This window comes from Kogia breviceps, chromosome 7 (assembly GCF_026419965.1).
Source record: "Kogia breviceps isolate mKogBre1 chromosome 7, mKogBre1 haplotype 1, whole genome shotgun sequence".
NCBI lineage: Eukaryota > Metazoa > Chordata > Mammalia > Artiodactyla > Physeteridae > Kogia > Kogia breviceps.
The window spans coordinates 77,044,834-77,067,832 of record NC_081316.1 but is presented as its reverse complement, the minus strand read 5'-3'; the positions used below and the strand labels follow the sequence as shown (position 1 = coordinate 77,067,832).

General features: G+C 43.3%; 1 protein-coding gene across 1 annotated transcript; it reads right to left on the bottom strand.

Annotated features, from left to right (window-relative positions):
* Nucleotides 1-1,639: 1,639 nt before the first annotated feature.
* On the bottom strand, nt 1,640-21,467 carry NRIP3 (nuclear receptor interacting protein 3). The gene is made up of 7 exons (XM_059070137.2): nt 21,174-21,467; nt 8,474-8,635; nt 7,855-7,937; nt 5,852-5,991; nt 5,161-5,213; nt 4,951-5,045; nt 1,640-4,652 (listed from the first exon to the last, which is right to left on the bottom strand). The coding sequence occupies exons 1-7, from the start codon at nt 21,345-21,347 to the stop codon at nt 4,637-4,639; spliced, it is 723 nt and encodes a 240-aa protein (XP_058926120.1). The 5' UTR covers nt 21,348-21,467; the 3' UTR covers nt 1,640-4,636.
* Between the last annotated feature and the right edge of the window lie 1,532 nt (nt 21,468-22,999).

Genomic DNA, 22,999 nt, shown 5'->3' with positions numbered 1-22,999 from the left:
GCTATAACACACAGACTAGTATGTCTCTGCTTTCTGATTTATTGAGAACAGTAGCCCGCAACTCTTCAAAGCTGCATAAAAAGCTCATAATTTCAGTCCAAATTAATGAGTCTATGTTTGTAGTGATGGCAATGAGTCAAAAAGAAACTACATTTGATTCACAATGCCATTTAATAAATATGTCCTAGAACCAAAGAATTTTGGCATTAGAAATGACTTTGGAAGTCTCCTTATCTAACCTTCCACACAATGCAGAAATCTCTCTCCAGTATTGCTAGGAAATTATCATCCCACCTTTCACTCCCAGTGAAACAATTTAGAGACAGTCCACTTAATTGTGCTAAGCAATTGTGTCTTGATACTACTCTGAGACTTAGCTTTTCCTTCTGCAAAATTGTGAACACTACTAGCGACTTTGTATAAATTAGTATAGTCCCTGGATTAAAGTAGATGCTTCCCTCCAACTGAGTCAGGATATGCCTCTCTGCAACCTCCACCTATTGGAAATGCTTGCTTTCTGGTGCCAGAAAGAACACTTTCCACATGACAACTCTGAAGACCATAATGAGTTTACCATTGCCCTTTTCTGGATGCTCCACAGATTATATATACATCTCTGTCTTATAAATGACATCTCCTACACACAGAGTCCTTGATACTTCTACATAGAGAATGTGCAATCAACTAAACACCAATATCATCTTCACAGGAATTTCTGTTAATCCAAGTTCTCCCCCACTGTGCAAGTACAATAGATTCTTTAAAAATGGAAGTCAGGATGTATTTTTTAAACTCTGTTAAAACAATTTTGTCGGTTTCATTCTATTAAGGTGATTATGAATCTTGATTCTGTTGCTCATTGTTAAAGAGTCAGATTGGTTAAGTCTTTTTACATTTATTATATTTAGAATAAATGGACGAAAGTAAGACAGAAAACCTGTTGAGGTGGAATGGTAATATCATCTGAGTAGTGGTAGAAACATAATTCTAGATTGTGATAACCACTGTCATAGGTATAGAATGTTTCTTGTTGACTATTTAATAACTACACTGTTTAAATACTAAAAATATTAACACTTAAAAGGTAAGTTTCTATCATCTGTAAAATGCAGTTATTTGCAATGTCATTTAGATCTTAACTTTAACTATATATTAAGGTTCATTCAACCCTTCCCCTTCCCAAACCTCTTATTTGTTTGAACCAAATAAATATTTCCTCTCTAAATAAATAAATCTATTTATAAAAAGTAAATTCGTAAATAAAATTTCTAGAAGTAAATGTTCTCTCACACACTGGGGATCCACCATAAAAGACTGTTCTCACAAACAGTTAAATCTTTGAGGGACTACATAAGCCAACCACTTTATACAGGTTATCTCATTTGATACTGTAAAATAAGTACTATTATCACTTCTGTTTTATAGATTACAAAGCCAAGCTCACAGAGGTTCACTAATTTGCCCAAGGACATACAGCCAGTAAGAGGAAACAAAAGGGCCAGTAGCAATGGAGGAAATGAGGACCACAAAGCCTTGTGTTCAGAAGATCCTTTAAGAGAAACACAGATGCAGCTGGGCTATGCCTGGGCTCCGCCATCTTCCAGGGGACCTGACACAAAGACTTTGTCAGACAAGCACACAGAGGGGAAGATTTCACTTTATTGTTACATTAATCTCACAAATAAACTCAACACAGCCAGAAACACTGAGCAGATAAAGTGCCAATGCAGAGGCCTGGCAACAGAAGGAGGGAGGAATCCAGTTCGTCTCCTCCATGTGCCCAGCCTGGAAAGATATTTCTATTATACAAGAGTAAGGGCAGCTGACATAACAAGCAACCCATCTATAGACACTGAGCTAGGGAATAGAAAATCTTACCAGGTGGGGTCTGTGCAGGGCAAGGAAATAGAAAAGTCAGAAAACATTTTTTCCTCAAATAAGTCAGGCATAGAAGTACCAAATGACAAAGACAATATTTTTCAAACTCCCTGTATTTTATTTGGACATCTAATAAGGAATGAGAGGGTTACAGTTCTACAGGGTTACTTCTTGCTACCGCCTGTCTTCAGAACTGTGACCTGAGTAGATACTCTCTTCCCACACCCTCAATCATAGGTACCAGAGAGAATTTTCTAGGATTCTGGGAAGAACTGACCTTCCCTGCTTAGCTAGCCTACCTCAAAAAAGTGGACCCAGTGCTTCTTCATGAATATCAAGGAGATATGGGCTATCAGAGTAATCAACCTGGAATCATTTAAAGAAAATTAATGAAGCTCAAGACTTCCTATGATTATCTTTAGACACCTTTAGGTACCTCTATCAAACGTGAGGTTTAAAGCACAATTATTCGGTTAGTGAATTCAAATGATCTGACTGCATGGAGTGAGATTATGATACCATAAGCTCAGATCACCCCAATTGTCTCTATTCCAAAACTGGAAAGTCACTGACTGATTTTCAGAGGCCAGAAAGATCACTAAAGGCCATCTGATCAACCCCCTGATGCCATATAATACTGAACTTGAAGGGTCAAAATCAGTGGCATCTTTCTAGCACCTGAGAATTCCTGGTCTCACTTGGTCCACAGGGAATCTAAATAAGGATAAACCAGGCCAAGGAACTTCTAACATGCCTCACTTGTGGCCAAGAGTCAAGGCTCAGAGTGGAACTTTCAACTAGGGAAGAGGTGAAGTATTTCAACTCAGTCCTAGGATGAGAAGCAGGCCAAAGTGGTTCCATGATAGGTAAGGGAGGAGAGTGGAGAGGCCTCAGTGGAAAGGTGCAGGTGCCCCCATGTAAGAAAATGGGGGTAGTTTGAGGGGGCACTGAAGGCTGGTAACATGTGATCACCCCTGCTGAGCTTCAGATGTGGCCTCCCCTACTGTGGCTGTGCTTAGTTTTCCATCTTGCTTTCTCTGTAGAGGCTGATAAGAAGGGCCTGGGGGTGACACAGTGACAACTAGCTACAGTATGGCTGCCTAGCTGTTCAAATGGGGGTCACGTCACCAAGTTCCTAGTCTTTAGGGAGCTTCCGAAAAGCTGAAAGCATTCAGAGTTCCAAAGAGTTGTTTGATAGAGACAGTAGCTTAATGCTAGACAAGATTGTTGGTGGGATCTAGCAAAGTTTGAAGTAGGATCATTAAATACTCGAGGAACTGCTGCTATGAACGAAGGGTAGATTTGGGAATCTCTTAAAGGGACACCCACAGCTGGCTATTTTTCTGACTTCTCTGAGCACATCTCTGACCAAACTGAAGGGGAGATTCCATTACAGGTATCTATGTGCCCAACTGACACCCCAACAGAAAGGCTTCAAGAAACCCCATGACCTCTTTGAGAGGGGTCAGGAAATACTGAGGAGTCAGAAAAAGTTGTGAACTCTTGGGCAGGCTCCTGCCCTGCCTCTTTCCTTATACCAGGACAGAACTGAAGAGCTTCCCAACCATCAGTTCCCTGCCAGGAAGTTTCATTCCTGGCCCCCATCCCAGAAATGTTTCCCTAGGTAGGCTTTCCCACCAACTGATTCTATCCTTCTATTTTGGACCTGCTCTGGGTTTTTTCATCTCCTTTCTCCACTCCTGTTCCCAGCTACTTGAGTCTGATGCAGACAAATAACAGGCTAGGCAGAAATACTGACTGGATCTTGGGGTTATCAACATCTGACAATGATGCCCAGATTATTTACTGAAGCCTTCAGTTCCATCTCAGAGAGTGGTTAATGTCTTCTGTCTGTGAGTCCTTCCTCCTCCTCCCCTCCAAGACATTCAAGGTGAGAAGCCACCTCATTCATCTTTATACCCATGGCTTTTAGGCACCAAGATAAGCACCTAAATGTGACAGTTTGGGTCAGGGGACTTCTAGTGGGCTTAGCACACAGGAGGGAGGGCTACCCAGATCCTCTGGCATCCATCTGCAAAGCATAGCCTTCCCCTACCCTGCCTTTTTACAAACCCTCACCTCTTCATCCTCCTCTCAAGGCCTGACGCAAAAAATGAGAATGAACATGGCCTTGACCTTGGCTTGTCAGGTCTGAATTCTAGGTCCCCTCTGCCACCGACTCAGTATATGAGCTTAGACAATTCAATTGCCTCTCCGGACTTTTAAATGAAAGGGTTGGACTAGATGATTTCTCTGGGCTCTTTCAGATTAATTCATACTTGAGAAATCAATGAATGAATTAGAAGAAATTCTAATTCTGAGCCATAGGTACCCTGCATCTCTTTGAAATAGCTGAAAGGAGGTAAAGATCAGATTCCTGTTCATTATACACTTTAACTACAGGAAAAGAAGCAAGTGTATCTATGGAGAAGTAGAACCTGGCAGCCCCTATACTTGACTAATAAAAGCAATTTCCTTAAAGAAGCAGAGAAATAGGCCACAAGTGAGACCTGGCAGTGTCAAAAAGGTCTATAAATTAAGTGATCAAAGGAGTAAAAAACAATGGCTATAACCAGACAAGATCTCTAAGCACAGACTAAAGTCTAGAGAGGTCTGGGTGGGAAGGAACCCCTGGAGCTTCTATTAGAGGGGAGGACTTGGTCCAAAGCAAGTTGCTACTGCATTTGGTTCAAACCCAGTTTTCTTAATCTGTCAACCTGGTATGTGTGCACACGTGCAGACATGCTGCAGGCTGTAGTCATGCTTCTGAAGTGCTGAAATGAGAAAGAAATAAAAGAAATGATACCAAATTCAAAGAAGTTAGACTGAAGGCAAGTACAATTTTAGTTTAGAAGCTATGCATCTTCCCCACCACTCTATACATATCATCACTGCTCATTCTGAAATGTGGGCTATAGAGTTTTGTGGGATTGTGAACTCTGGGGATGAGGAGGGGTATACTTGTGGTATGACTGAAGGTCAAAAGCAGGATACAACCCAATATCCTACGTGAGAACCCCTCCAGCTAATGACCAATGGGTTTTACTTGACCTGACCCATTTGGGCACTCACTTGTCTTCATTCGAGGAAACTGTCTCCTCAAAAGGGATTTCTTGCTTGTCTGTCTTCCCCAGGATCAGCCGGTGCTTATCCAAATTTATGATGCACTGAAAACAAAGGAGAATCACTGGTTACTGTCAATGATCCCACTATGGGGTCTCCATGTAAGAGGACCCTTGCCTCAGAGAAGAAGTACCAATGGGAATGTAGAATCAATCCTACCTTCAGGGATCGGAGAGTCTGGAGGCCAAGGGACAAGTTTTTCTCATTGTCCTCTAATAAAAAAAATTAAGATTTAACCATTTTCATGTTGGTTTAGAAGTCAGCCTTATCACCATTAGGTTCTATGCAACCTACCTTCCTTCCTTCCTTCCTTCCATCCATCCAATAAACATCTGTTGAGCATTTATTATATTAAGTAATTTTCCCAAATCATTATAGTTAAAAGGTGATAGAGTCAAGATTCAAACTGAAATCTTTTTAACTCTAAAGGACAAAGGCCTTTGGACAAAAACCAGGAACTTAGAATACTCTAGAATAGAGTACATGAGGGAAAGTATAGGAGTTGGTGGGAAATTATGAAGGGATTTACGGCAAAGGAATAAGAGGATCTTGCCCTCTACCTCCAACTAGCCCACAGAAAGCTCTCAGGGGCACACAGAAATGTTTGTTTTCTTACCCCTTGAATTTTCTTATTCTCTGAGTGATTCTCAACATGTCTTGAATGTAGTTCAAGGCCCATCTGGTACTTCAGAAGGCAAAAATTGGGACAAGATTTATAGTACAAAAAAGTGGAAACATGGGATTTTGAAGAAGTCAATATTTACAGGCATAAAATCCCATGAGGGTTTGGTGGAAGGAAGGAGAGGGTTTAAATTAGGGGTCCATAGGTCCAGTCCCCCATTCTACTCACCAACCACGGCTGCTGGACAGTCCAGGTGGAGGGAGCCCAGAGTGATCACTAGGTGCTCAATCTGGCCCACTACTTTCAGATGTCGGGGTAGAGAAAGCTTCTCTCCTTCATGCTTGTGAGATCTGACATGCTCCTTGAGTCTGCACCAGAGAGGAAATACCAGAATCCCCTTGGCAGAAGTTTCTGGTGGAATCTGGCAATGCCTACCTTCTGACACATAGCTGGAATTTTCCAGAGATTTCCTGGGTTAATTTACCAAAAAAAAAAATGCTAGTCTACACTTCTTGTTTCAGCACTTTATCCTAAACATGCCAGGAGATATAAAAAACTAAAGATTCAGCTCCTGTTCTCAAAAAGCTATGTCACTATCTGCACTGGTGGAATATGAGAGTTGACACACTCAGAGAATCTTTTTCTGCATCTCAACATCCCCACCTATGCGCAAGGCAATTTAGTTAACATATCCTTTTATCCATCTGTGGGTAACAGATCTCAGAGAGGGCAGGTAAATCCTAATTTTAGAAGATGCTTTGTTCAGTGTCTAATTTTCTCTTTGTCTATTTCAGTCTATCCTCATCATTTAGTCTTAGGACATAAGGATGGTGGAGGCAGGTACTTATTTGTTAAGTGCATTGATATTGGCATCAGCAAGGCATATTGTGGAGAAAGTCCTAATTAATTTAACTTGTCTGTCTAGGGGAGGAAGGAAAGAACAGTACCAAGGTTTCACACAGTTATGTAAGCTGATTGGAACAGCTAGCACCGAGCTATTATGAGTTGGTGGATAAATACTTAATTATGGACTTTCTGTGCCAATACTTCTGCTTTATTCCATTTCCTCTCTTTTTGTGTTATAGCCCATCCAAAAGAAAAATAATTGCAATTCTATAGATGGTTATTCATTCCTCTGGAATCATAGTAGTCTTCTGCCTAATTATGCACCAGGACATTATTAGTCTTTCTGGAAACGTCATGTTGCACTACAGCTCATCTCTTCACGACATAAAAAAGCTCAGGATTCTTCTCATAGGAGCACTTGTGTCCTTGGACTCCACCCCCACCCCACCCCATCCACCGCCCCAAACAGCAAGGCACAAAACCCATAGAGCCAGCTTCAAAGAGTCACAGTTGTGTTGAGGGGTGAGGAGAAGGTAGAAATGAGAAGGAACAGAACATGTGGCAGAGGTCACTGATTATAAAAATCAAGACTTGTGCAAGCCCTGCCTAAGAATAGGGATATTTTGAAAGTAGCTTAAAATGGGCCATTATATCTACCCTAGTGATTGTTTCAATACAGAGATTTAGGCTGGGGAATGCTTTGCTGTACTTAGGGCTAGAGAAGTGGAAAAGGATATTGGGTTGATCCTCCCAATTCTGGGCTAGACCTCAGGGACCATATGGTACTTTGGAGGAAAGAGAAGGAAGAAGAAAGGAAATAAAAGTACAGATTGAGTGAAAAGGAGGAAAGATACAAAATGGCTTTCTCTGACTAAAAAAGAGGGAGAACCCAATTCCAGCTGTTAGAGAACTGAAGATATTCAATATATGAGGTGTCTGCTTCACACCCAGTCCCCAGCAGGGGCAGTAGTAAGATCTGATTTTACCTGTTATTTGCAGAGAGGAAAGGTATTAATCACCCCTGTGATGGTTCAGGCCCAACAGCAATAGCAGCTCTATTCCACGATCTGACTGATACTTCTTGGGACAGGCAGTGTGGCCTCCAGAAGGACCCCAAGTAAGCTAAGGCCAACCACATCCCTGATTTTACTTCTCTCGGGTACACCACCAGGGCAGATCCTTCCAACTTGTTGTCTGGGCAGGGCACAAATCAGGATCAGGGCATGGCATGCAATGAGCCAAGGATCTCATACTTTCTCATTCCGGAGCCCAAAGGTCTTTGATTAAAACTTAATTGGTGGGAGTTAATGGAAAGCCTTGACTTCAAAATAAATTTAAGCAAAGAGTGTATTAGCATCTGACTTCCAGCACAAGTGGCTACTTACCCCAGTCTGTCCACACAGGCTGAAGAGATGAGATTATATTGACAGCCTGTGTCAACCAAGGCTTTCACATCCTTTCCAGCACACTGTGGAGAGGAAACATACTGTTCAATAGGAGCCAGAGAAGCAAAAGGGAAGGGAGATCCAAAGAGCAAGCAGCAGATGTCATATGAAAGGCAGGGTTGGAGAGCATCCTCACAATTATGGGTTGGTAGTGTCCCATCTTTATCCATTACTGAGTCTCCTTTGAGGGGTTCTTTTTCCTGCTGAATCTAGAGCTTACAGAGGATCCCAAAGGACTTTGGGTATTTCATTCTATACACCAAGTGGCTCTTAATTGTGTGTGTGTGTGTGTGTGTGTGTGTGTGTGTGTGTGTGTATCACATACTCCTTTGCAAACCTGATGAAACATTTAGTCCTTTTTCCCATAAAGATGCACATTCATACAAATTACTGCATATATCTCAAGTGTTGCATGGAGTGCCCCACTTAAAACTCATTTATGAATTCCATGATAAGACCCACATTCTATACAATTTGGAGGAGAGGTCCCCATTATTGGGATAATGGGCCCAAATCCTATTCTCCAGAAAACCTGGAAAAGCTATTCTCAGAACATTACCTGGCAAGAAACCAAAATCATGTCATCATCCTCAGACTTCTTTAGCCCCTCAGACTTGGCATGATTGAGTTTGTTGGTCTTGGAGGCCCAAGGGACACGACTGCTTCGGAGCTTTGACAGGTTGGTTTCCATGAGGCGCCTCTGCAGAATGTTATGAGGTTGCTTGAGGAACAGAAAGCAGAGGCTTCTTAATGACAGGTGATTTCCCCCTTCTCTCATTGTCCCCCAGGTGCTGCAGAAATAATGAAGCAGCTGCCCATAACTGAGCTCTACCTTTGCTTCTTATTCATTCTTCCTTCAAGTAGGGACTTCGTGGGTATTATCAGAGCAGGAACTATAAACCAGTTTGCAGTAGGCAACCCTGAGTGAATGAAAGAGCAATGTGGGACCCTGGGAAAGGTGGACAGGGCTGATAGTCCATGGCTAAACAGAACTAAGGGACCCTTGTGATTTGTACTACCTGGGCTTGCTGCTTTCCCTTCCCTTACAAGGGCATTTCAGAAGGAAAGTGGCCATAGTCTATGTGGAATAAATGTATCTTTCCAGGGGACTTATAGAAAGGGCAGCTAATTCTCACAGGCCAAAGAAACCTTCTTAGCACTGGTTTTCAGGAGTTCTGTGTACTTCTATTTCAAGTCTCACTCCCTCACAGTATTATTCTTTGGACTCAAATACATGTGCCTTGGTGACTTGGCTCTCCTGTGGGCTGAGTTATCCATGGGTGGATGAGGTAGGAAGACAGGGATTCATACCTGCTGAATAACCCTCTTAGGAGACACACTTTAGAACCTGGCAGAACCCAGAGGAAACATCCTTACTGTTATTCTCTGGACCTCAAGGAGCATTAGGCTCCTCCTGCCATGTGCTTGTCATCCATTCCCACTCTCTTCAATGGGCCAAGAGTGGAGTATAAAAGGGACAGAAACTGACCAAGAAGCAGGGGACTTAATTAGACCTTATATCTGTGCCAGGATACCTAAGGTTAGGAAGAAGAATGAGGAATATGAAATCAAGTCTGCTCTTTGATAGAGCTTAGGAGAGTTACTAGGGCAGATATATCTATGCTCTATTGTTTCTACTCAAAGTGGCCTCCAGAAAGTGTAAGCCACCTCTTAAAAGTCATTTGACCTGAGAAATTTCCATACAAAAGCATATTATTCCTAGTTTACAATAATATTGAAAATCCCTCAAAGGATGGAGTCTAACCCCAAGTTTCTATGTGACACATACTAGATGGCATTCCAATTCTAGGGGGGGAAGAGAGTTACTCCTAGAAGCCCAGAGCCTAGAACCTTCCCCAGGAAAGGGGTAGAAGTGCAGGAGGTCTTCATTTCCACCATATTACAGATTTCTGAGGAAGAATGGAGTCAGAGCCATGACTTGCTGTAACCCTGGTGAGGCGAAGAAATGGATTCCCAAAATACACTGATTCTTGGCAAGGCAGATTTTTAATTAGTATTCTTGGGAAAAGGAGAGAGAGGGGCATTTAAAAGAAAATGAGAGCTTCTTAACTTGACAAGGAGCTGGAGGAAGTGATAACTCTGATTTCCTGATTGGACCCTGGGAGAATGCTTTGTTCCTCAAAAGAAACAGAAATTCTTCATTCTTATCTCTCTCACTAATAAGCCTAGATTCATACTAAAGCAGGTGTTTGTTTCTGTCAGGTCCATGCTTAGCATGACCAACTCAGATAAGCTGGATTTGTGGAACTGAAGACTGGAAGGGACTTCAAAGGCCATCTAAACAAAGCCCTCATAACCTAAAGTTCGAGGCTTTCCTTCTACAGTGGTCTTGCCCAACACCACTTTACCTGGTTATTCTGAATCTTGAGAGGAGTCTAATAATCACTGGACAGATCAGGCAAAGGAGGAAGGTTCTGAAATCGCTTTCCTTGAAGTCATTTCTCTTTGAATTTTCCTACTCTACCCTTTCTCCACAGGCTATAAACATACGCAAAGTTCTCACACATTGGGAAGAAAACTCCTCTACAAACCCTCAGACCCTGCCTCCTCAGTGCCACGTCTTAATCACAACCCTCCCTGCCTTAAACGGTCTTAAAAAAAGGTCAAGGGCTTCCCTGGTGGCGCAGTGGTTGAGAGTTCGCCTGCCGATGCAGGGGACACGGGTTCGTGCCCCGGTCAGGGAAGATCCCACATGCGGCAGAGCGGCTGGGCCCATGATCCATGGCCACTGAGCCTGAGCGTCCGGAGCCTGTGCTCCGCAACGGGAGAGGCCACAACAGTGAGAGGCCCGTGTACCGCAAAAAAAAAAAAAAAAAAAAAAAAAGTCGAAATCACTATTCTATTTCCTGACATCCTATATTTTCTTCACTGAAATCACTTCTGATCCCACAACACCAATAACGATCTCCTAATTTCCAAATCTGACAGACATATTTCAGCCTTCATTTTACTTGACTTCTCTAGGGCGTTTGGCCCTGCTGACTATTCCTTTATTTAGTAACCCAAAAAAGGTTCAAACGTAATACATCTTCAATATAAAATATTCAAATGTCACTGAAGTATATACAATTAAAAGGGAACGCCTCTGTAACCCTTCAAACCTTCTCAGTTCTACTCCCTACAAAGAACAACCATTAAATTTAGAAGTATATCCTTCCGAAAATTTTAATACATCTACAAACATAAATAAAAACAGGACATACTATAACACTCTTCTAAATTTTTAAATTTTTGTTTAATATATGAAAGGCATTTTTCTATGTCAGTACATATAATTCTTTTCATTCATTTTTATAACTAGAAGTCTTCATAGTATAGTTCAGGAGTTGAAAATTCGCAGCCAATAAACTCATATGAACCTCAGAGATGCTCTTCTGTAGCCATTTAATTATGCCCTTATGTTTGTTTGTTTTAATTTTTTTTTTTTTGGTCGCACCACATGGCATATGGGCTCTTACTTCCCTGACCAAGGATCAAATCTGCACCCTCTGCACTGGAAGCGTGGAGTCTTAACCACTGGACAACCAGGGAAGTCCCTGCCCTCATGTTATTCCTTCATGGTCATATGATGGGTGCCCCAGCTCCAGGCATTACATCCACATCTAAGGAAGGAGGAAGGAGGAAGGGACTCTGTGCCATCTATCCTTTTTATCAGGAAAGCAAAAGGTTTCCCAGAAGTTCCCTCAGCAGTCTTCTGCCTATATCTTCTTGGTCAGAATTCCCACAGCCACTTCTAGCTGCAAGGGGGTTTGGATGAATTTAGCTTCTGTGTAGAGGAGTCAGGTAGATAGAAAAGGGCTGAAAATGGGTGATGATTTAGCCAACTAACAGTGTCTGCCAAATCATGCAAAACTGAAGTGTGTGTACACGTGTGCACATGCACGTACATGTGTGCACACACACGTACACGCACACACCAACAGTGTAACTTAGGCGGATGTAATGTCAGTTTACCCTATAACCAACCACCTTAGCACCTTTTTTTTTTTTTACATCTGCTCTACTTTCTGCATTTTAAAATAGCACATCATCTATAGACCTATGAGTCTGTGGTACAAACATACCTCAGTTTATTTAACTACTAATGCACATGTAGATTATTTCTACATGTTTGCCATTAGAAACAATGCTTCAATAAACTCAACATTCCATTTTTTTGAAACTCTCCTCCACTGGCTTCTAAAACCACTTTTCTGTCTATTCTGCATCTGTCTCATTTATTGGCTCCTTTGCCTCTGCTCATTTCCTAAATGTTAGTGTTCCTTGTTGCTCTATCTTAGGTCCCTTTCTCACTCTACAAAACCTTTCAGGGCAATCTTATCTGCTTTCATTGTATAAATTACTACCCTTATGATGATGACTCCATCTCATGCCCAGCCCTCACTTCTGAGTTTCAGACCCACAGAACCAACTGCCTCTTTGAACTTCTCCACTTAGACACCCCACAGGCACTTTCAAACTTAACTTGTCCCACTGATCTTTCCCACAAAACTTGTACTTTCTCCAGTATGCTCCATCTTGGTGAGTGAAATTCTACCTCTTTAACACCTTGTAGTTTCCTCTCCATTTCTGCTGTTATTGCTAAGTTCAAATAATCTCCTAAAACATTATGTTCATGGTCTCCTTCCCCTACAGTGGCTCCCTTGCCAGCTGTATCAAACACAAAATACTCAATTTAGCATTTAAGATATTCCACTAATTCATCCTCCTTCGCAGTCTTATCTTTAATCCTCCACGAAGGCGTTCTACTTTAGCAAAAGGACCACTTATCACATACTACCCTGGGCAAATCAATAATCTCTCTAAGCATTACTTTTCTCTCAGTCTCACCTTCTTCATCAGTAAGAAAAGGGGTTTGAGCTCCAAAGTCCTGTTCTATTTTAACATTCTGGATTATTCCCTTTACACCAAGCTGGTAAAATGGCATCACTACACGCCCATCCATTCTTGATTCTTTTCTTTTCCTAAACTTCCATCCCAAGTATAGATAGTCCCCAACGTACAGTGGTTCAACTTATGATTTATCGACTTTGTGATGGTGCTAAAGTAATACACATTCAGTAAAAACTGTACTTTGAATTCTGATCCTTTCCCAGGCTGGTGATACGCAGCACAACACTTTCTCATGATGCTGGCAGAGGCAGCAAGCTGCAGCTCCCAGTTAGCCTCATGATCACGAGGGCAAACAACTGATACACTTACAACTATTCTGTACCCATACAACCATTCTGTTTTTTCACTTTCTATACGGTATTCAATAAATTAGATGAGATATTCAACACTTTATTATAAAATAATAAAGTGTCAGATGATTTTGCCCAACTGTAGGGTAATATAAGTGTCTGAGCACTTTTAAGGTAGGCTAGGCTAAAATACGATGTTCAGTAGATTAGGTATATTAAATGCATTTTCAACTTAACAATATTTTCACCTTACAATGTGTTTATCAGGATGTAACCCCGTCATAGGTCGAGGAAGATCTGTACTGTTGCTACTTCCTCCAAAACTTATCTGGTATCGATCTACTTCTCCTCATCTTTACTACTTCCAATCTAATACAAACCACCATCATCTCTTATCTGTGCTACAACAGCCTCCCAACTTGTCTTCCACCTCTTCCTTCACCCTTCTCCAAATCATTCTCTACACAGCAACCAGAGTAAGATTTAAAAAATATAAGTGAGATAATACATTCCCTTACTCAAAAACCCTTCAATGGCTTCTCAATGTTCTTCAGACAAAATTCAAACTTCCTACCACGGTCTATAGGGCTCTGTGCCATCTGATCCCTATCTTTCCAACCTCCACATACATACCATACATACACCTCTCTACCCTTTATTCCTCCACATCTTCTTGCTCAAAAACTCTTTCCAATTCTAATGCTCTTGCACCTGCCATTCCCTCTGCCTGAAATGTTTTCCCCTAATATTTCAAATAGGTAGCTTGATCTCATCTTTCAAGTCTCAGCTCAAATATCACTTCCTCAAAAACATCTTCCCTGACCATACTATTTAAAGTAGGCACTCCACTTCTTTAGTTACTAACATATCCCACTATTCCTTTCAGAGTAATTATAAGTCCAGAATTATTTTGTTTATCTAGTTGTTTATTATTTCACTCCCCCACTAGAGTGTTAATTTCACAAGGGCAAGGACCTTCATTGTCTTGATCACAGCTATATCCTCAGCTCTTAGCATAATACCAAATGAATAAATCTCTACCCTTTACTTCTTCAAAGAGCCTTTCTTGATTAATATCATCCAGTTCTTTCCTTCAGAATCCCTTCAGTACTGGTACATTACATAGTTTGTACTACTTGCATTCCCATTCCTTGACTGTTGCTTTGTAAATATGCTTAAGTGGTTTATTTTTGTTTATTGAAATATTGCCTTTCCAAGGGCTATCTTCTACTTTCCAGGTGTACTTCAAGATACACAGTATTAGTTAGATAGGTGCTGCAGGTACTCTGGTGGCCTTTTGGACATAGCTATGTCATCTTCCTGACGTGGATCCTGCTTTAAGCTTTAGCTCAACAAGGCAACACTAAGCAGTCACAGGTTCTCTACTGTTCCTGCAGTGTGGCTGCTAAACCCTAACCAGCATTTAGGCATCTAAATCCTAAGCGGGCAAACTCAAAAATGTGTTGCCTTTATCACCATTGGGAGCTTCTGAAAGAAATGCGCACAGTGGGCAATGCTGTATTCCAGGTAGACATAGCTTACGTTCCTCAATCTAGAAGCCAGTCTGATTAAATATGTCTTCTAACCAGGCTGTAAAGTGGGAAGAAAAGTGAGGTGAGAAGAAACAGGCTATACTGCAGGATACCACAGAATCATGATTTGAGAAAACTTCTAAGGCCACCTTCTCAATCCCTTTACCTATGCTGCACTGAATCCAGACAGAATCAAACTAATGTATTTCTGTGGTCCACAGAATGGATCAGACTGGAAAATAGGAGAAATTATAGAAGTCTGCTTTCTTTGTAGTATTTACTCTCAGAGGAGAAACCCAAGGTTTCTAGCTTCCAATAGAACTACAACTAGAACCACTTAGAAACAGGGGTCAGCAAATATGGCCGACAAGCCAAACCCAGCCTGCTGCCCATTTCTGTAAATAAAGTTTCATAAGAACACAATCAGCCCCATTTGTATTGCCTATGGCTGTTTTGCACTACAACAGCAGAGGTGAGTAGTTGAGACAGAGACTGGCCTGCAAAGCCAAAAACAATTACTATCTGCTCTGTTACAGAAAAAGTTTGCCAACCCTTGACTTAGAGTATTGTTTAAACTATATATTCTTTGGAGTCAGACAGAGCTGAGTTCAAGTTAGTAACCACCTTGCAGAGCTTTTGTGAGGATGAAATGAGATGGTTTGTATGATGCATTTAATACCATGTCAGGTATAAAGTAAGCACTCAAATTTTAATAATTATATGTATGTGTACATATGTATTTTAAATTCTCTTGCTCGGCTTAAAATTGAAGCTGATTACCATTCACTATTTTTTTCTTAAAAGGGCATGAAATCATCTTACTCCACTTTCGTCCTCATGTACAGTTTGTAGACAGACATGGGCTCCTGACTGACTCTCACTTCAAGCCCAATATACACGTCGCTGTCTGGTCTTGGAAGTCTAAAAGGGCACTAATATCTGTGCCTTCTCTTCTTTATTTACTAGCTAAATATACAACACGTGACCCTTTCTACACCACAGGAACACAGACAGATTGTCCTTAGGTTTACTGATGCTCAAAATCACATGGAATCTACCTAAGGCAGTCTTGTCACATTGCCCCAGGACTTCCGTGTTCTCTTTGCCTTTACCTTATGACCCAACAGACATGTTATTTCAAAAAGAACAGCCTTATTCCTGATTGTTACCTGCTGGTGTGAGATGGTGGTTTCTCAACCGCCCATGGCAAACTGCATTTTTATTACAAAGGACTCAAACAAGAGCAGGGACTTCAACCAGATAACCTGTAAAGTTGTTCTTACTCTGAGGTTCTATAGGGCACACTCGAAGCAGCCTCCTCTCCATATAATCTCACAGTCAGTTGACTCACCAGGGAATGATGAAACTCTAGTCAGATGTTGGTCACCATCACTATTGTCACACCAGACCAGAGTAATCACTGCTTCCACTGAACTCCTCTAGCGCTTATTGACTATAATATCTTGACAACTACCATAGGCTTCCCGGTGATATTACTTACATTTTCATGGAACTATCTATTCAACATCTACAATTGAATAGCTAATAGACATCCCAAACTTAACTTCTTCAAGAATCAAATTCCTGATTCTTATTCCCTATCCCTAACCCACTCCTCTTGTATTCTTAGCCATCTCAGTAAATGAGAAACTTTATTTTTCCAATTGCTAGATCAAAAACCTTGAGGTCATCCTTGACTACTCTTTCTTTCAGATCCTTAATCCAATCTCTCAACTAAACTTGTCAACTCTGTCTTCAAAATAACCTGGGAGTCTGATCTTTTCTTGTCCCCTTCACTGCTTGCACACTGCTCTGAGCCACCATCATCTTTCACCTGGATTACTATCTAACAGTCTCCCTGCTTCTACTTTTGCCCTCTATAGTGAAATCCACACAGTAGTCTACTTTGTGAAATAAGTCATGTCGTGTCACCCCCTGCATAAAATTTTCCACCAGTTTCCCATATCAGATTAAAAGTCAAATATCTGTACAATGATCTATGAGGCCCTAAGTAGTTTGGCCTCCCGCTATCTCTCTGATGTTATCTCCTATCGCACTCCTGTTGCTCACTTTGCTCTGGCCACAATGGCCTTCTGACAGTTTTTTAATCACATCAAGCACACTGACAAATCAGGCCTTTGCACTTGCTGTTCCTTCTGCCTAGAACATTCTTCTCCAAGATATTTTGCTCTCTCATTTCCTTCAATATCTTGTATAATGTAATCTTATCAGACAGGCCTTCCCTGACCACCCTAGATAGAATAACAGGGCTCTACTCCATCCTACCCTGGCCATTACACTCCCTGTTCCCTTATCCTGGTTTATTTTCTCCATAGCACTGATTACATCCTGATATATTATATATTTACTTGATTTGTTTTCTGCTTTCTTCCCCCCCCCACAAGAATGTAAGTTCTATGAGGGCAGGAACTCCGTTTTGGTTCACTACTATATCTTCAATACCTAGATCATGCCTGACATGTAATAAGTGTTCAATAAATATTTGGGGAATAAATTAATTAATCAGTCCTATCCTTCCCCCTAATCTATAAACTCATTGTACAGGTAAAAAGAAAAACTGTTTTCTTCTTTGTGGTCCTAGCACCTAGCATTGTGTCTTGAACATAGCAAGTGTTCAAATAATGTTTGCTATAATTAGGATTTGATCATGGCTCTGGAAATCTTCAGTTTGCACTAGATCCTGATGTTATACTGGTATTTCATGCTCCTCTTCTAAGACTCCCAAGTTCTCTGGTCCAAAACCTATAGCATTATGGATGTCCTGTGGCATTATGAATATAACTTATCTACACAATACCACCCAGGGATGCCCTCATTGACAGAAATTCTGATCAGGTAGATCAGATACTAAGAGTACAGGGCTAGTCATTTCCTGGTCAGTTGGCTTTGCTCTGTTACACCATCCTTCCCCCAGTCTTCTCCTAATTCTAGTGAGTTTTGCTAAAGCATCTGGCTAGAAGCAGAATCAGTCATAAATAGGAAAGCAAAACTGTCTTTCTATTGCTGAATAATTAAGGATATAGCCTGATGGTCAGTTATATTATCATATAGGAAAGACAGCATATTATCTCATGATATGACTGTTTTTAAAAATTAAAAAGTTCTAAAAAAAAAAATTAAAAAGTCCTTACCTCAATGAGAAGAACATTTATGAACCTGGTAGCTAAAACAAAAGAAATTAGAATACGCAAAACTTCAAGAGTGATTTTTTTCTCTACCCTCATCAACTTGAAAAATAATAATAAATGAAATATTACTCACTCATATCTCTGATTTTGATTCTTAATCTAATACACAAAAAAGAGCACAAGATAAAGACAGCCAGAAATAAGGAATAAAATTAATTTCCACAGTAGACTTTGTAGCAGCCAACTACACACAAACAGGAAAAGGGCAAAGGCACCTCCCTAGGGTCAAGAGAACAAGAACACATTTGACTGCCTATGGATGCTCTTTGCCAATCCAAAAAAAGTTGGCAGGCTGGATTCAAATAGTGAATGTTACAGAAACAGCATGGTAAAAGGTAGATAATTCAGAAAACTCAGCAGTATAATTCTAATATAGGTCACTAGTATGAGGAAAGCAACCCACAATCTTCTCACTGGCACAAACCCCAGAATCAATTAAAACTAATTTGTCCTTTCCCCCCTATCTCCCTCTGGTGCCATCCCTTCCCTTTTCTTGTCCCTCTTTTATTGAGTTTGTACTATAGATTTATACAGTCAATTTTTGTATCCTCAAAAATTTCACTCTGGTGAGAGAACACTGAGTCAGCACTGATCTATACTACCAGATATATCCATAAAGTGAAGTGATATAGTACTTCTAAGGTTATTTCTAAGATTATCCTGATCCAGCAGCATAAGTTCCAAGAAAGCTTAAGCATGCCACCTCACCCCAGTACTCAGAGCTCTCCTAGCCCTATCTCAGTCTGCCTTGGCATCTGTGACCTGTTCTAGCTCTTCTGCGCAATCACTTGCACATTATAGGTGTGAGAGCAGTGAGAGAGGGACATCAACCCATGGCAGTGGGGGGAGGCAGGGGAGAGAAATTGTGAATCATGGTTCAGGGTCTACAATAAACTGATGAACTGATGTGTGTCACATCCACGGCAATAACCTGCTTCTTCTTTTTTTGTTTTTTGTTTTTTTGGGTTTTTTTTGCGGTACGTGGGCCTCTCACTGTTGTGGCCTCTCCCGTCGCGGAGCACAGGCTCCAGACGCGCAGGCTCAACGGCCATGGCTCACGGGCCCAGCCTCTCCGTGGAATGTGGGATCTTCCCGGGCTGGGGCACGAACCTGTGTCCCTTGCATCGGCAGGCGGACTCTCAACCACTGCGCCACCAGGGAAGCCCAATAACCTGCTTTTTGAGGAAGCTTCTTCCTTCCAGCCTAGTGCCTATGTTCTATGCTATTAGCTCCTGTGTGGCCTAACTAAGACAGACTGGAGTCAGAAAAGCAGATGGAGTTCTTCCTACACAGGATGAAGCAGTATAAAGAATGCTAGGCAGAAGAATGGAGAGGCAGTTCCTCAGGGCTAGGAAACTCCTTGACATCCCAGGACAACCAAATGTCAATCATATCTTAAATCCAGAATGAAGGGGAAAAAAATTCCACATTGTACTTATTTTCCTATTACTGTTTATTGGCTGAGGCTTCCAGGAACTAGGATTATTGTGGCCTGAAGGTAAGAAGACTTGAACCTGATTTGCTAAATGAATCTAGACTGTAGTAAAGTGAAAGGAGGGAAGAAAGACAGTTATCGCTTTTCTAGGAATACATTTCAGTCACTCACCAATCTGAGTTAGCATGAATCAGATTAACTATCATGTGGCTTGTGCAGGTAAAATACCTTTTAAAAAACAGAGCAGGATAACTGAGTAGACATCCCCTGTACAATAAATAACTAAAAATAATTCTCTATCACAATGGGGGAGGGCAAATCTGATCTTGGGATCTATGTGTCATTAGAGTTGATTAAAAGAAGAAGAAGAAGAAGTAGATTCAGCAGCTCTGCCCTCCATACCCAACTTGTGGCAGGAAATGGCAATTTCAATGGCCCAGGCTGACATCCCCCTTCCCTGACAAATTAAACATTCCAAAAGCTCAAAAAATACTGGAAAAATTAAACAGCATCTACTTCATTTAAAAGACATTTAAGTAAAGCTTCATAAATTATTGCCTAGATGAATAAAGTGATCGTGAAATTCAAGAAAACAAGTTAAACTACAAGAAAATTCCAGATAAAACTACAAAGCTAAACATCAATTTGGTCCAGTGACTTAAATATAAGAGTCAGATACAGTTCTTTAAACTAGTAACCCTTAGGCCTCCATAGGATCCCTCCTATAGAAAGAGGACAGTACGGTTTTTGAACTCAGACCTCCAGTCCTGGAGGTTTTCCTTCTTCTTCTTCTTCTTCTTTTTTTTAACATCTTTATTGGAGTATAAGTGCTTTACAATGGTGTGTTAGTTTCTGCTTTACAACAAAGTGAATCAGTTATACATATACATATGTTCCTATATCTCTTCCCTCTTGCATCTCCCTCCCTCCCACTCTCCCTATCCCACCCCTCTAGGTGGTCACAAACCACCTAGCTGATCTCCCTGTGCCATGCGGCTGCTTCCCACTAGCAGTCCACCCTACGTTTGGTAGTGTATATACGTCCATGCCACTCTCTCACTTCGTCACAGCTTAATGCCAAGAACAACCCTGCTAGAAAAAAAGACTGTGCCAGCCCCAGCTCCAGCTCCACACATTAGCCGGTTGATCAGCTGGAGCAGCCTGGCCTCCTCCCTCTATCCACTCTTTGGGGGTGGAGTAGCAGGAGAGGAAGATGACGAAGAGAGGTTTGGGGTTCAGGAAACCTTCAAGATCCATCCTTTTTCTCTCCCCGACCCCCGCCCTCCTGTTGGAAGGTCATAGGTAGATGAGACCAAAATCAAACGAAGAAGTAGATTTTGCATAGGGGGGAAATGGATTCAACAAAAGTCAAGTGGATCTGGATGTGGTGACTGCCCAGAAAGCCCCCTTCCCGTTTCGTTCTCTCCTTCTCACACCACTTAGGAGTCACCTCTGTCTGGGTCACGGGCCCTGCCAAGCAGCCTGGGAGGCAGCGGGAGGTACCCTGGCTGCGAGGCTCAAGCCCCAAGCAATCAAACTCGGTACTGCGAAAAATGGGAAGGAAAGGGGACCTGAGGGCAAGAAGGTAGGACTGGGTCTCTTGTACTCCAGAGGAGAGATACGAAGGGAGGAAGCTGCGCTGAAAGGAGGGCGAGCTGGAAAAGCTACGACGGAATCCCGAGAGAAACTAAAGCAGGGGGATGCTGGATGGAGAGGAATCCGAAACAGCAACAGCGAGACAGCCGACAGCGGCCGGCGGGGGCCCGGACGCTGACTCAGTGAAAGCTGCAAAGGGCGGGCCCCGGGAGACCTCACAGCGCGAAGGTGATGGGCCGCCGCGCGCGGGGACCCCGAGGCGGGCGCGGCCGCGGGGGCTCACCGTGTCCTTGGACGAGCCCAGCTTCTTGAGGCCGTCCAAGGGCAGCAGGTCGGCCGAGTCCTTGTGGATGAACTGCACGGCCTGCTTCATCCGGCGCTGCTGCCGCAGCGACGCCCCCTCCCGCCTGTCCGTCTCCTTGCGGCCGCCCTCGGTGAGGAGTCCTGAGTAAAACATCGCTGAGGCGCCCGCGGCCCAGCGTCCCGGTCGCTCCCGGATCCCCAGCAGCCCTCAGCCTCGAGCTTCTTCAGCGCCGCGAGAGCCGCGCGCCGCTTTTTTTTATAGCCGAGCGTGACGTCACTGGGAGCAGCCAGTGTACACGCAGGGGGCGGGGCCCTCACAGCGCCCCCAACCTGCGCGCTGCTTGCCAGGGTCCCGGGCCGCTGCCCACCCCCGCACCACCCTTCTGGGGCACAAGGCGGGAGAGGAGGAGTGGCGCTAGCGAGACTGACTCCGAGCGCCAAGGTCTACCGCGGCAGCTTTACCCAACCGGTTCTTCGCGTTGTGGGTGCCCTGCATCCCCGGGACCGAGATGAGGTGTGGGGAGCCCAACGCAGGAGCGGCCTCTCCCACAGCAGCCGCCGCCACCTCCTGGTCCCCGCTCACCTGTCCATGCCGTGGCCGACCCTGGGATTACCGACAGCCGGGCCATGCCCCGAGTCCTGCTGCCTGCGCCGCTGCTCGGCTTCACCAGTTCCCACTTTCGCGCCCCTACTGGAGCTCTAGCGCCCAAAGCCCCGGCTCCGGAGGACCGGCGGCGCGCTCCGAAGTTGGATTGCTAGGGATTTCTCCAACTTCAGATCGGTCCCCACCCACCAGGCCCACGTGATTGGGGAGGGGGCAGCCCCTGCGGGCCGGCCGGAGTCGGCCTTCCGGGGACCCTCCCTCCTCCCTGCGCCCTCTGCCCGCGGGCCCAGGACCCGCGCATTCGAGCCAGGGAAGCAGGGCTTGGTGGATGCCTGCGGGTCACCCTGGGGCTGAGGAGTGGCGAGGGTCCCCGCCTCCGCGCGACTGCACGCGAGTGCGAGCCCTACACCTGCTCTTCGGAACACCCGGCAGAAAGCACGTTTTTCTCAGCCAACACTCAGGCTCTCTCCAGCATGACTCCGGGAGCAACTGGAACCCGGTTTTCTTTGTGAATCTGTCATACTCTCAAGCCATTCCCGTCGGGCCTTCAGGCATCCTGGGTCCTGGCCTCGACGTTGTGACTTAGTACAAACCACGTTTTCCACCCTAGAAACTACCACCACTGCATTCTCCCACCCCATCTCACAGGAGCAGGCATGAAATAGAAAGATCTGCTCCCTGAAGAGAACCAACAAAAGTAAGAATAACGACATTTAGTGAGCCTTTACCATGCACCAGGCACCAGAATAAATACTTAAAATGCAGTCTCTCATTGAATCATGGCAACAACTTATGAGATAGTATCATTATTCCCATTTTACAGGCAAATGTCTGAGACCTCCTAACTGGCCTCCTGAATGTGCCTTGGCTCCCTTCCAATCCATTGTTCCCTGCTGCCAGAGTAATCTTTTCAAACTACAAATGTGATCATCTCACCTCCCTGCTTAGAGCACCACAAAAGGCTTCCTATTGCTCTCAAAAGACCTATATTCTTGCATGGTCCGCCCCACACCTGCATCTCCACTCTGTACTTCAGCCTCATGAGCCTTCTTTCCTCCAGTTCCTTGGAGGAGCCATTCTCCCTCTTGCCAAATGGCTGACCTTTGAATATCCTGTTCCCTCTGTGTGGAATGTCCCCTCCAAACCTGTGTAGTAAACAGACCTCAATTCCACTGTCATGTCTTTAGGAAAGCCTTCTTTAA

Coding starts and splice junctions, on each gene's coding strand:
- NRIP3 (XM_059070137.2), bottom strand. CDS start 21,347: ATGTTTTACTCAGGACTCCTCACCGAGGGCGGCCGCAAGGAGACGGAC. Junction 7,938..8,473: donor TGATTTTGGTTTCTTGCCAG/GTAATGTTCTGA, acceptor TCCTCTCCACAG/TGTGCTGGAAAGGATGTGAA. Junction 5,992..7,854: donor GCCTGTGTGGACAGACTGGG/GTAAGTAGCCAC, acceptor TCTCTGGTGCAG/ACTCAAGGAGCATGTCAGAT.